The 13,315-nt window shown below is 36.1% G+C and overlaps 1 protein-coding gene across 1 annotated transcript in view; it reads left to right on the forward strand.

The window, feature by feature from the left end:
• The window catches only part of c11.1 (maestro heat like repeat family protein c11.1), a 55,437-nt gene that overhangs the window by 27,917 nt on the left and 14,205 nt on the right, over positions 1–13,315 (forward strand). Inside the window, 8 exon segments of the mRNA XM_067279612.1 lie at positions 2,830–2,922; positions 2,994–3,072; positions 3,143–3,256; positions 3,339–3,412; positions 9,882–10,004; positions 10,475–10,579; positions 10,641–10,782; positions 13,109–13,291. Of these exon segments, the coding sequence (XP_067135713.1) occupies positions 2,830–2,922; positions 2,994–3,072; positions 3,143–3,256; positions 3,339–3,412; positions 9,882–10,004; positions 10,475–10,579; positions 10,641–10,782; positions 13,109–13,291 (913 nt within the window).

Consider the following 13,315-nt stretch of genomic DNA (forward strand, 5'->3'; position numbering starts at 1 on the left):
TACCTTTAGTACCAAATTACTTAGCTTCTAATTAATAATTATAGCATATTAATAGCCCAATTAATTATGGGAATCATTTGGTTTAGTTTTACTTTTACTCATATTTTTGCTATAAATTTATAAAATTAATTATAAAATAATTGTTTTCCTCTTACATATATTCTTATATGTATATATTATTATATGTATGAGAAAAAAGTTTAATTTGTATAAATTAATATTCAAATAATTTTGAAAATTATTATTACTAATAATGTATAAATGTTTTCCATAAAAATTGAACTTTGTATTTTTCTTGAACTTGTGTAATTTTTATCGTAAGTAATACAGGAAAAAAATTACTGTTTATTTTTAAAGGTTATGATACTTGACTATAATAATTATAATTTCTGAATTATTTTCGAATTATGTTTTTGACAAACATTAACATAAAATAGATTTTATAGCCTAATAGTCTTTTATCTTTTAAATACAGGATAAGAGGACAAATTTATACTGTAATTAATTTATTACAGTAATGTATTGTATTATAGTATGAGTCTCTTGAATTGATCTCTTGAAAAAATTATATTTTATAGTTTTTTTTTTTTTTTTTTTTTGTTTTATTATGAAATGAGTGAATAAAAGTTCGCATACCAGTATATCCATCTAAGTTGAATATGTTAAAATATAAACACTACATTTAATAATGATAAAACCACCCAAAAATCACATGTAATTTGGCAAAAAATCATTGAAGTAAGGAATGAACAATTATTTATTGTGATATTGTCACAATGCCAAGCTGTAATTTTTAATCATATTTTAAAATTTATTTAATATAAAATATGTGCTCTTCACCTCAAATTAGTAATATCTTGCCCCTGTACATCATGCTTTTCTTTTAACAGTAGGATCATGACAGTCATCTATCTAACTCCTTTCAGAGGAAAATTTTTGAATTGAAATAATGTGATTTCCAGTGTTCATTAGAAGTTAATTGGGCCTCCTGCCCCTATTCTTGCCATATCAAGTCTCCGCTTTCTTTTATCTAATTCCATTCTTGAGATTAAGGAAGGACAGAAACAGATGGATGACAGTGGAAATTTATAGGTATACAATTTTTCAAATTGCAGCCCAACAAGCACTATGCCTCAAAAAATAACATTTTGATTTGTTATATACAATAACCAAATAAAAATGTGCTTTAAATATATAAATCTGCTTTTTCTGAAATATGGTAAAAATTATATGACCACTAACTAGACTTAGTGGCTGGCCATTCCATTTATGTTTCATGTATTTCTTAGATTCCTGAATCACAATAAAAATGCAATCTGACATTGAGTATACAAGTCTTTGTAACAGTTGTGGATAAATTTCCTTTTATTTAGGAATTATTGTAGGTTTCAATTTAGATACAGTATTGTACTGCTTACTAGTTTCTTATATTGTCCTAGCTAAGATGCTCCAAACATTTTTTGTTAGATTGAGATCAGGTGAGACAGCTGGCCTTATCATTATATGCACTTCAGTATCCAAAAATTATTTCCAGATACTATTTACTGTGTGAACTGTTCATTATTTTATAATCAAGGTAACTGCCAATTTGATAAACACAGAGCAACAAATTGTTTTCTAGAAGCTTTTGTTAATCCACAGTTTCCATTTTTTCTTATATAAAAATATCATCTGTTTTACAATGATATCTGCAGCCAGCCCAAACAATGATAGATCTCCCTTTACTATCTTTTCATAAAAGTATGGAAAATAATTCTGGTGTTTTGTAGATAGTTTGAATGAATGTGGATTGATCTGATAATGCATCAATTATCCAAACCATCTAAATTAAATTTTTTATCAGTAAATATCACTTTTTCGTATGTTTTCCAGAACATAATATCTTGCCAAGTTAAATTGATTTTTTAAAATGCTTTTATGTCATTTTCAACTGTAATTTTGATTTTTCATACATTATACATCCACTTCTGGCAACTCTGGACAATGTAGACTTAGATGTGACAAGGAGCAGATTGTTTGCTACTTGTTCAAAGGACACTTTTGCACTTAGTCTTTTCAAAATCATTCTTTTCTCTTCAACCTGGTGATTTCATTCCATAGTCATCACCCAAAAGAAAAATTTATGATTACACCAAGATATTGGTATAACATTCAGCAAATGATTTCACTGATCTGCCAACATCTTTTCAATTTGTAATCTGACCTTTTTCAAAGTCACTTAAAGGTTTACCTTGACCAATCTTATAAACATGATTAACTGGAAGTTTCACAGTAAAAACGTCACCTAGAAGATTGTTTTCATTGGAATAATTTCTGAAGCTTATGTAATAACAAGACAGTAATTCTGATTTTTATGAAATGGTCATATTATTTTGCAATACAAAATTTTCTGAGATAATAGGGTAGACTTTTTTATTTTGTTTGTTTCAATTAGCATTTGATTTTAATTAATAATTAAATATTGTAATCAAAAAGTTTATTTGAGCTTGACCTCTTTCTTTGCTGGTTTATTTGAAAACTTGTTAACACTTTCAGTCATATCATTATGAAAGATACTGTACAAACAAGCATATATAGCATTTGTAGATGAGAATCCAATAAAATAAAAATTGAAGATTAGTGTTTATATTTTAAAATTTTGTTCAATAATCATATTTGTTCATGACTGTAATTCTCCCTAATATAAGCTACTTTATGTTGGCTTTATGGAATTTATTAATTTAAGTTCTGATATTAATATTCCTAATAGTTAATTTCAATTTCAACTCTAACACATCAATGAAGTTTTTTCTTTGTATTAATTGTGTGCATTTATTTTTAATATTTCAGGGTTTATGTATGATTTTAGATGCAGCTATTCAGAATGAAAGTACATCTTTAGAACTTCAGTTAGAAACTATTTTAAATTCTCTCTTTCCACAAGTAAGATAGATAATTTATTGATTAAAATTTATGAATTAGGATAAATTATCAAAAATTATTTTTCAATTTAGGCTTGTATTCTACCAGATTATTCTCAGCCAATTGGAATAAAAAATCATAATGAAGTTTTGAGATGTTTTACAGTTTTAAGTTAGTTTGTTTAAATTTTTTGTTTAATTAATAATAACAATATAATCTAATAAAATATATTAAAATTTAGCTTCAGCCTACAGCAGTAGATTAATTAGTTTTCTTATGCAAAAACTGGAGAATTATAATGAGAAAGTAAGAATTGGAACACTTGCGGTTTTAAAACATCTTATTAATTCTTGTGGTAAGTAGTTTGTTTTATTATAGCTGAGTGTTGTAATTTTATAAAAATTTTAATTATTTATTTATGAAATTATTTTTTATAGATTCACAGTTATATGATAAAATGACAACTATAATCACTGGGTTAAAATTAATCATATCAGATCCAAGTAATAAGGTATGCTGCAAATATAATTTAATAATTATGAATACAAATTATCTAAACAATTGTTAAATTTTTCATTTTTAAATTAACAATTTAATCAACATTCACAACTTCAGCCTTAGGAATAGTCATTTTATAAATGGATCAATTAAAAGTTAGAATAGTAATAATGTCATTTTTATTTATCTCATTTGACTTTTCGAACATATCATGAGAATTCCAGGGAGGCAGTGAGACCTCTACTCATTTATCAGGATGGATAAAATTTAGAAAAGGCAGAAAGATTGGCAAAATCTCTGCCTATAACGTCAGGATTCTGACACCAATTAGAATAGTTAGTCATGTTCTAACATGCAATTACTTTGGAAAGTTTTATACAAGTGGCCTAAAGTAAGTAGGTAGGTGGGTGTTTACTTTACATGGGAAAGAGAACGGAGTTAGGCAAATTGACAACAAAATAAAAAGTAATCAAATTTATTTATTTAAACGACTAAATAATAAAATCTATATGTGAAATTATAACAAGTATAACAATAATTAGTTAGATTAATACACAATGATTACAATAACCAATGATTAAAATATTATCTACATGAAGAGAATATCTATTCTATCCTGTAACGAGTTACAAAAGTCATCGTGTGAGAGAGTTTACAAATAATTAAATCATTACCTGGTCCAGTTACATAATATGGAAGTGCTGTGAGGATCTGTAACATCTTGGAGATGGGACTGAAGACTTTCATAGACTTACACTTCTGCACTCGGTGAGAGCACCAAAAATTAAGCGGAAACTTAATCCAGGGCTAAAGGGTAACTATAGCCTATATCATGACTGTACATGACTAAAAGCGTTTGTTTAAGGTGAAGAGTCACCTTATATACAAAATGGATGGACCAGTGAGGATGTCCACAAATTCTTGCCCTAATTCTGTTACTAAGGGAAATTGGACATTTTTCAGCTGATATCCAAGTGTTGACTATGACTTTCAACGGAACAATTCACTACTTCCCACAAATCATAGGAAGTGAAAGATGGCAAAAAAGATAAATTTTCTGTTTTTAAAATAAAATATTATTTAAAATATTAATCAAAATCTCCTTTAAAATTCTAAAATGTTCTCCTTTTTTAAAATTCCTGGTTTTCACAATATCGTAAGGAATAACTGTTATTAATTGAAACACAAATAAGATTTAATATTAAAATTATTAATGAAATGACAAAGAAGTTAAATGTAGGAATTTAATTACAGGCTACATGTATTGTATGCATTATAATGTAGAATTTCACATAAACATTATAAATTCTCTCATAGGCTAGATTTAGATACTGTAATTAAAATTTTTCAGGTATCACTAGATTTGAAACTGTTTCAGTAATTCTTTAAAATTATTACTTACATAGTAGCTTCTTAACAATTGGATATCTGTAATCACCATAACACCAAAAATAGCTTTAAAATCTAGCACAGCATGAAGTCCACATGAAGCTCAATGAAGCTACAATAATCAGCCATTCCCAGTATACTAACCACCTCAGAACACTAGAAATACTTCAAATACACAAATCTGAAATTAAAGGCATATGCATAAACTTCAAAGAAGAAAGTCTATCGTATGCATGGCAGAGTTTCTACAATAAGTCAGTTCAATCCAGTTACAGTTTAAGGGTATACTATAGATTACTCCAGTAATGTTCAAAATAACCACTCAGTCGGTTTGACGAAAAACACAAATTTTATATTTACAGTAAATGTACAAAATAATCCACTTTAGAGTTACAATTAATTATGCACAAACACTAATCCAACAACAACCGACTATTCCCGTACAAATTCGTCGAAAGAACTCCTTACGAACAAACAGACTTGTAATTAACAAAACCTCCGAGTCAGGAACAAGTTCATACACAAACACGTAACTTCCAACGAGAGAGTTAGTTAGCACCTCGATAACGACGATCTCCCTTGATCCGATCCGATCCGATCACCTCCGATACGATGCCAGCCGATCCGAACTCCCGATACGAGCTCGATCCGAGCTTAAATAGTCGACGGCGTTCGAACCCTGCTCCAATCAAATTTGAATGTTCCCGCAACGGCCGCCAACGGTCACTTCCCGCCGGCCAATCGTCCGATGGTTGACGATTCGAAACTTAACGGTTCTTCCCACGGAAGTTCCTAACGGTCGTTTCCAACGGCCGATCCTAACGACTTTTCCGTTATGACAGTTCGTTATAACAAACAGGTGGGAATCGCGCGTCTTGGCGATTCCATACCTTACACCTCCGCGGCCAAGGATCAAACTGAGCTTAGCCCAAGCCTGTTTGATCCAACAACACTCAGCAATTTTACAAATGTCCGTTCGTGCGGACTGACCCTTACCTCCGGTACAACCGGGCAAACTCGCTATAACCCGCGCACAGAGATGCCTCGCGATGGTGTAGGACCCCTTGGATCCCCGAGACCTATCCGCGCGGGTCCCCCTACGAGGAGGTCGTCCCCGTCGCCTTCGGCGCGTCATCCGGTTTTGTTGGTCACCAGATGTCGCTCGGCCCTTCTCACGGAATTTGGGTTTCTTACCGCGAGCTCGGTTGTGACCGTTGTCCGTCGTTTTCCGGACCGGCGATATGCCTCCCTCCGGACTTAGCACGTGTGTGGGTGGTTCCGATTGGCCACTGGCCGCGCCCGCCGTGGCCCGAGACCTCCGGGTCTCTTCACCGCTGTGTTTTCTTTGAACCCGAGTGACGGTCGCCAAGATCACGTTCGCCTGTTGCCCAATCAATCCGGCCAAGTCGTCCACGGAATGACACTCCTTCGTAGCATCCAGAGGCTCATCCCGTGTCGTATTCGGTAACCCTAGCAGCGGTTCGCTAGTTTCCCCGATCGCTCGTCTTTGGTCATCGGCGTGTTGCGCCAACTGCGTCGCGGGTTCCCGGCCGATATCTCCCAAGTCGATTATTTCCCCGACGCCACAATTTTGACCCTGAGGCGTCCCAGCTACCCCATTCTTTACTGCTCTGACTCCCGGCCTCCCTTCATCAGCGTCCTCGCCCTCCAGTTTCCTGTTCGCGGCGGGTCGTTCGCTTCGGCTATCCGATTCGCTACCGGAATATCTCCTCGCAATAGGAGTCGCGTCCCCTGCTTTATTTTGCTCAGACTGCGCCCTCCGCTCACACTGGGCCGTGCGCTGCCGCTCTTGTGTCTGGTCAAGCGGTCCTATGACCATCCCCCGGTTTTTGTCGTCGGGCGGCTCTCGTTTAACCGCCTCGCTCGCTTCCACGAACATCCCCGCTACCGCACTTAATATACTCTGCTCCTCAGCTAATTCCCTTTTTCTTGCCTCGGAATCCGCTTTCTCTCTCGCTTCTACCAGCGCTCGGAAGTCCCTTTCCGTTAAGAGAGCGTCTGTCGCTTTCCCTAACCTATTGGTGATCGCACACGTCACCCGTGCCGATCCTGGCGTTTCTTCGCGTCCTTCCTCCCACAATCCAAGCGGTACTGACGCTAAACCTGCCTCTACCTGGTGACCGAAGGCTCCCACTAACCGTGTCTTCCCCCTCGTTTCTGTCACCGCTGGTACCCTTGACTTCCTCAAAACTGAAATTTCGGCTCCCGAGTCGACTATAGCTGACAAACAACTTCCGCCACAGGCCAACTTAACTCTGCGTAGCGAATCGTCGGCTTCCGGTTGGTCGTACGTTGTCACTCTTGCCACTAAACGTTCGTTCGGTCGGGATGGCTCGTTTGCAGGTGCTAACCTCGCCCGGTCCGGCTCGCTGGACCGCTTCCGCTTGGGGCAGTCCCTCCTCCAGTGCCCCATTTTACCGCAAACGTGACAACTATTCCTCGTGTGTTGCTCGGGCGCGCCCCGTGTCACGGGCTTCGATTCCCTTGACGGTTTCCCCTGTTGTTCCCGCTGCCGTCCAGATTCCCTGTCTAACGTTAGTTCGCCGCCCGTCGCTTCTGCAAATTTCTCTATATGCTTAGCTAGAACCGCGGGTTTGCTCCACCCGTTCCCTTCTTGCAGTATGACGTATTTCCTCGCCTCGGGGGGCAATAGCGTCTTTAGGTGGTCCGCCACAGTCAATTCTACCAGGTCCTCTACCGTCCGCACCTCCCTACTGTCTACGTAGTAACCGTATAAATCCTTCAGGCGCGACGCAAACTGCGGCCACGTTTCTTCTGGGAAGCGCGCTGCCCGCCTAAACCCCTTTAAGTATTCCGCGGGGGAGAGCCTCAGCTCCTCAAGGACGAACTCCTTCAGGGAAGGGTAATGTTTAATTTTCTCCGCTGCTAATCTAGCCAGCGACGCTCTACATTTCTCAGACAATGCGCCCAACACTATCTGACCCTGTACTTCTGCCGGAACCTCGTAGGTCTCTAAGATTACCTCTACCAAGCGGAACCACGAAGGCACTGCCTCTTCTTCCTCCGGCATCTTCGGTAGAGCCCCCCTTACTCTACGGGCGTAATCGTCAAAACTCGCTTTGCCGAGACCGTCCTCACTATTCCGGGACCCGTGTGCTAACCTATCCCGTTCTAACTGTATTTCTGCCCTTCTTGTCGCTTCTGCATCTGCTTTGCTCGCCGCCTCGATTTTCGCGAGCTCGATCCGCAACTTCAGAGCTTCGAGGTCGTCTCCTGACCCGCTTGTCCTACGCGACGTTCCCGGCTCGTCATCCTCCCAGTCCCTAGCCTCTAGCTGCCGCGATTTCGCGCGTCTGGGCATCTCTGTGTGCTAGCGAGAAACAAAAAATTTACCTGGGTCTAATTGCTGGTGATGCTCTGTACGTACGTCTGCTTCTCTGTCGTAGCTCAGTTCTTCCGATTCTTTGAAGTGTAATCCAGGATAATCCAACGTAATCCAAAGTATCCAAAATATCCTGTCGAGACTGCGCCAGTAATGTTCAAAATAACCACTCAGTCGGTTTGACGAAAAACACAAATTTTATATTTACAGTAAATGTACAAAATAATCCACTTAGAGTTACAATTAATTATGCACAAACAATAATCCAACGACAACCGACTATTCCCGTACAAATTCGTCGAAAGAACTCCTTACGAACAAACAGACTTGTAATTAACAAAACCTCCGAGTCAGGAACAAGTTCATACACAAACACGTAACTTCCAACGAGAGAGTTAGTTAGCACCTCGATAACGACGATCTCCCTTGATCCGATCCGATCACCTCCGATACGATGCCAGCCGATCCGAACTCCCGATACGAGCTCGATCCGAGCTTAAATAGTCGACGGCGTTCGAACCCTGCTCCAATCAAATTTGAATGTTCCCGCAACGGCCGCCAACGGTCACTTCCCGCCGGCCAATCGTCCGATGGTTGACGATTCGAAACTTAACGGTTCTTCCCACGGAAGTTCCTAACGGTCGTTTCCAACGGCCGATCCTAACGACTTTTCCGTTATGACAGTTCGTTATAACAAACAGGTGGGAATCGCGCGTCTTGGCGATTCCATACCTTACAACTCCCTATGGAATTTCGTGTGTTTGGGTATATATCTGAACTCGGGACCGAGACGAGTTCAACGATACTCTACTTTTTGACCGGAGACAAAAAATAAAAAAGTTATCATACTTTTTTCCGGCGATCGCGCGATGATAGGGAGTCGCATCGCTTTTAGTCAGCCTCGCTATCGCAATCGGGAGTCCCGTCGCTTGCTGTTAAAATTGCCTTTAGTAGACGTTTCCCCCCTTTTTTTACTTTGTTCAAGAACTAGCATGAATCGATCACTAGTTTAGCACATGGCGGCGTGTGGTGGCACCCATACGAGAGGTCAGTCAGGCCATCATGTTCGCTGCCATAAGTAACATTAACCGAAATGGCGATTGCGCAATTATCAGAAGTTGCGACGCTTTCTCCACTCTCGTATCGTGTGTTTAATGCTTTGGGAGATGACCGTAGTCTGACGTCACGATTTGCAGACTTTACCGCAAGATGGCAATACTAGCAACTATGGTGCCGTCTGCATGAGAGCATTTAAAAAGTGTGATAACTTTTTTATTTTTTGTCTCCAGTCCAAAAATAGGGTACCGTTGAACTCATCTCGGTCTCCTGAGTTCAAATATATAATCAAAGTCCTGAAATTCCATAGGGAGTAATCTATAGTACACTCCAGTTTAATTTTGCAAACATACAGTTGCATAATTTGAGTTTTTTGCATATTTTTATTAATTTTTTTCTTTCTTGTGTTTCAAATTTATATTAACATAATTACTGTCCTTTGTATAATTTTTTACATTTTATGTGAAAGTTATATAATCAGTTTAAATTTTGGTTCTTATTCTTCTAAGCATTCCATGGTTAGAACATTTTGACCTGAAGGAGATCCAATTAGGATCAAAAAACGTTTGTCAGTGTATATATTTCTCAGTGTTTGATTAAATGTGCTGGTTTTTAAAGATATTTTTGGTATTATAGTGATTAAAACTTACTTTATAATTTTTACAATTTTAAGGTAAAAAAAGTGATGGCTCAAGTAATTATGGCAATGGCTCATCGTGGATATTTAGAAATGGAAGGTGGAAAATATATGGTATTGTTTATTGTTAGACAGTGTGCTCTTCCTGAAGAACCTGCAGTAAGTGAAATTTATCTTTAAAATACAATAAAGTCCTGATTAACTGAGACTACTTAACCAATTATCTAAACTGAATTATGGAAGAATACTTTGTCAACAAAGACAAGAGATCATAGCCTAGAAAGTTAATTTCTGATTAAATTTTGATTAAGGGATGCAAAGTATTTGAATGGCACTCTAGAAGTTTTACAAAGCATTTACTCTAGTAACTTCATAAAAAATACAAATTTTAAAAAAGTTCAAAGAAGTTTTAATTTTAATCATTGTAAAACTTTGATTTTATAATTTTGTCCATTACTTTATTGTATGAGTTTCAATTTTATACAAACAACTGATCATTTTTGCCTACTAAACAGATTGGCTTTTGTTACTGATCATAGTGCCATGCCTTGCAGGTCTGCATTATCTCAGATAATCAGGATTCTACTATATTAACATTATATAGAAATTACAAATCACCTATTGAATAGGGTCGTAGACCAGCAGATCTAGATTATGTCAGCAATGAAGCACTTCGTGCAATGTGTGAAAATGTTATCCACCTTTTAACAACAACTGTAGAAAAGATGGAAAATGTGAGTTTTGTTTAATTATAAATTAAATGATGAAAAATCCATTTTAATAAAGTATTTACAGGTATTATGGCCAGATATGTTAGAATGTTTATTACAAGAAGAGTTTACTGCAGCTGTTGCACCTGTCTGTAAAAGCTTAAGTTATCTTGTTGGTAAGAAAAGGGAATTAGGATCAAATTTTGATATTGATTATTCAAATAAAGGTAAGATCAAATTTTCATGTTGATAGTTAAAATTAGATTTTTTTCATACCAGCTTATTTTATATTTTTATATAATAGCAACTGTTCTATAAACAAAAACATTTTGAATAGAACTGCATATAAATAATTAAACAAGAATTGAATGATCTTTGTTCTAACATAAACATCCATTAACCCAATTTTTAGATTAATGCGAAATGATTCCCAATTCAAGGCCAATTCTTTTCTTATAGAACTTTATAAGCTAATTAATTAATATTAATTTAATTATAATTACTAAATTTATCAAGAGACGGCACCAAACTCCTAACTTTGGACCAAATTACTTAACATTTAATTATTAAATAGTGGCATTATTATAGTCCAATGTAATTCAGCAATGATTTGACATTAATCTTTGTTCTATTGTATCTTAATTAGCATAAACAATAATAGATGTTCTGACACTCATTAGAATTTTCTGTTGTATATAAGTATAAAATTACTATTTTCAATTTTGAATATTTAAAATGTTTAAAAGATCAGCATGACTTTTGCCAAAATTTTCTTGCTTTACAAATATATTAAGCCATTTAGTAATGGAGTTAAAAATCTCTCTTTCAAGTTGACCAGTTAATTTAATTTTTTTCACTTTCTGTGCATAATGTTATAAATTAATTATTATTTTATATAAAATCAAAACATACATACAGAAAACTTTTTTATATTTATCTCTGTTTTTTTACAAAATACCAAAAGAACTACATATTTTAACCTGTTATAACTGAAATTACAGTGGATCCTTGCATAATGAGCAAAACAAATTTGTAAAAAAATGACTTGCTTAATGAGCAACATTTCATATAACAAGTGACAAGAAGAAGGGAAGTCCTGGATTGTGCTAATGCTACGTCAGTCTGTGTTTAGCACTCATTTTGCTAGCATCTTAGTGTTGCTTATGATCACACATTTTTCCAAACTTGTGTTCAAACATAATACATATAAACATCAACAACCAAAGCTCATTATATAATAAACACACCGAACAATATGCCAAATTCTTGGGCTATGTAAAGACTATAATTAAATATTATAAATTACTGTATTTTGGTTTTTTCCCCCCTGCAAATTGAATTTGCATTTCAGATTGATTTGTGAGATCTGGAAATCTCCTTGAACGTAAAGTTTTAATAAATTATATCCGAATTAATAATTACCCTTTTCTTATATCCGGATATAATCCGAATATAATCCGAATTATAATAAATTGTTCCCTATATTGAATTAAAAATTTTCCTATTATAAATATCCTGCCTAAAACAAGGTCCTGGACGAGAAAATATGCGTCCCCGGCTGTATAACTGTCAACTATCCATTGTTCTTACGCTGAGTACAGATCATCTTGCAACTTAAGTTTATAGTTAGTGCCCGAATTCGCCATATTGTTTCCAATCCCGGGAACACCTATGGCCTAAGCAGATGCACGTGACCAACTTTCCCAGCAAAAAGCTATATAAGATGCTTCCTTACCCCCTTGCGGGGAGTCAATCATCGATTTAGATCGAATCGCAATCTTACCCTTTGTGCCTACGGACTATATTTGACTTTCGTGCCTCAAGTGCCACTGACCCTTTCCTTGAAAGGAATATTCGATCATTGTGACCAACAGCATATTTGAATTATTGATTGTCCAAGAGGTATGGAACCTATTTCTGTGAGCTCGCTCTCTCTCTCTCTCTCTCTCTTCGCATGGTAGGGATATATAGCTTTTTATATGTCACCCCTTTAATGTCGGATTTTTGTAACGTATATTTTTGTTTTCCATTAAATCATTGTTATCCTGTTATATGGTGTCTTGTTTGCTCGAATCTTCGCTTATCGCCTTACCACGACTCCACCTCCCCTCTTACACTCGACCGGATGAAAAGTAGTCCCGTCCCTACCGACAAATAAGCCCTCTCTGACTCGTGGGCAAGTCCCTCCGACTTGTTGCCGAAATTAAACAGAGGTCTGACCTCGTCGTCCCACCTCTGTACCCACAGATTCATTCCATGCTAAAAGAAAACATGATGATGATTCAAACTCCTTAACAATGTATATTGTATAATTTTCTTTGACTAAATGTTATACATAAAATATTTGAGTATTTTTTTTGGCATGGAACACATTATCATATTTTACATTAATTTATATGGGAAAAATTGTTTTGCATTACAAGTAAGATTCTGGAATGAATTATGCTTATTAAGCAAGGTTCCACTGTAATGTAAATTGCATAAATTTGTTATTTAGCAATGAATGAAAATTAATATTGTATTATTATTACCTTTATTTTTCTTTATATGAAGTAAATATCCCAAAACCATATGTGTTACTTGCAAGAATGATAGTGTTGCTAGGCTTGCCTTTTTCTGGAAGAAATCGTGGTCTTCCCCTTTTGAAATTAATGAAAGCCATTGTACCTCTTATTGATAAAAGTTTAATTGCTCTATGGGATAGTCAGATTCCGATAATGATTAAACAGTTAGAAGGTAAGATTTTAATATATTAATTGC

The sequence above is a fragment of the Centruroides vittatus genome, unplaced genomic scaffold, assembly GCF_030686945.1.
Source record: "Centruroides vittatus isolate TY-2023 unplaced genomic scaffold, ASM3068694v2 contig_875, whole genome shotgun sequence".
Classification (NCBI taxonomy): domain Eukaryota; kingdom Metazoa; phylum Arthropoda; class Arachnida; order Scorpiones; family Buthidae; genus Centruroides; species Centruroides vittatus.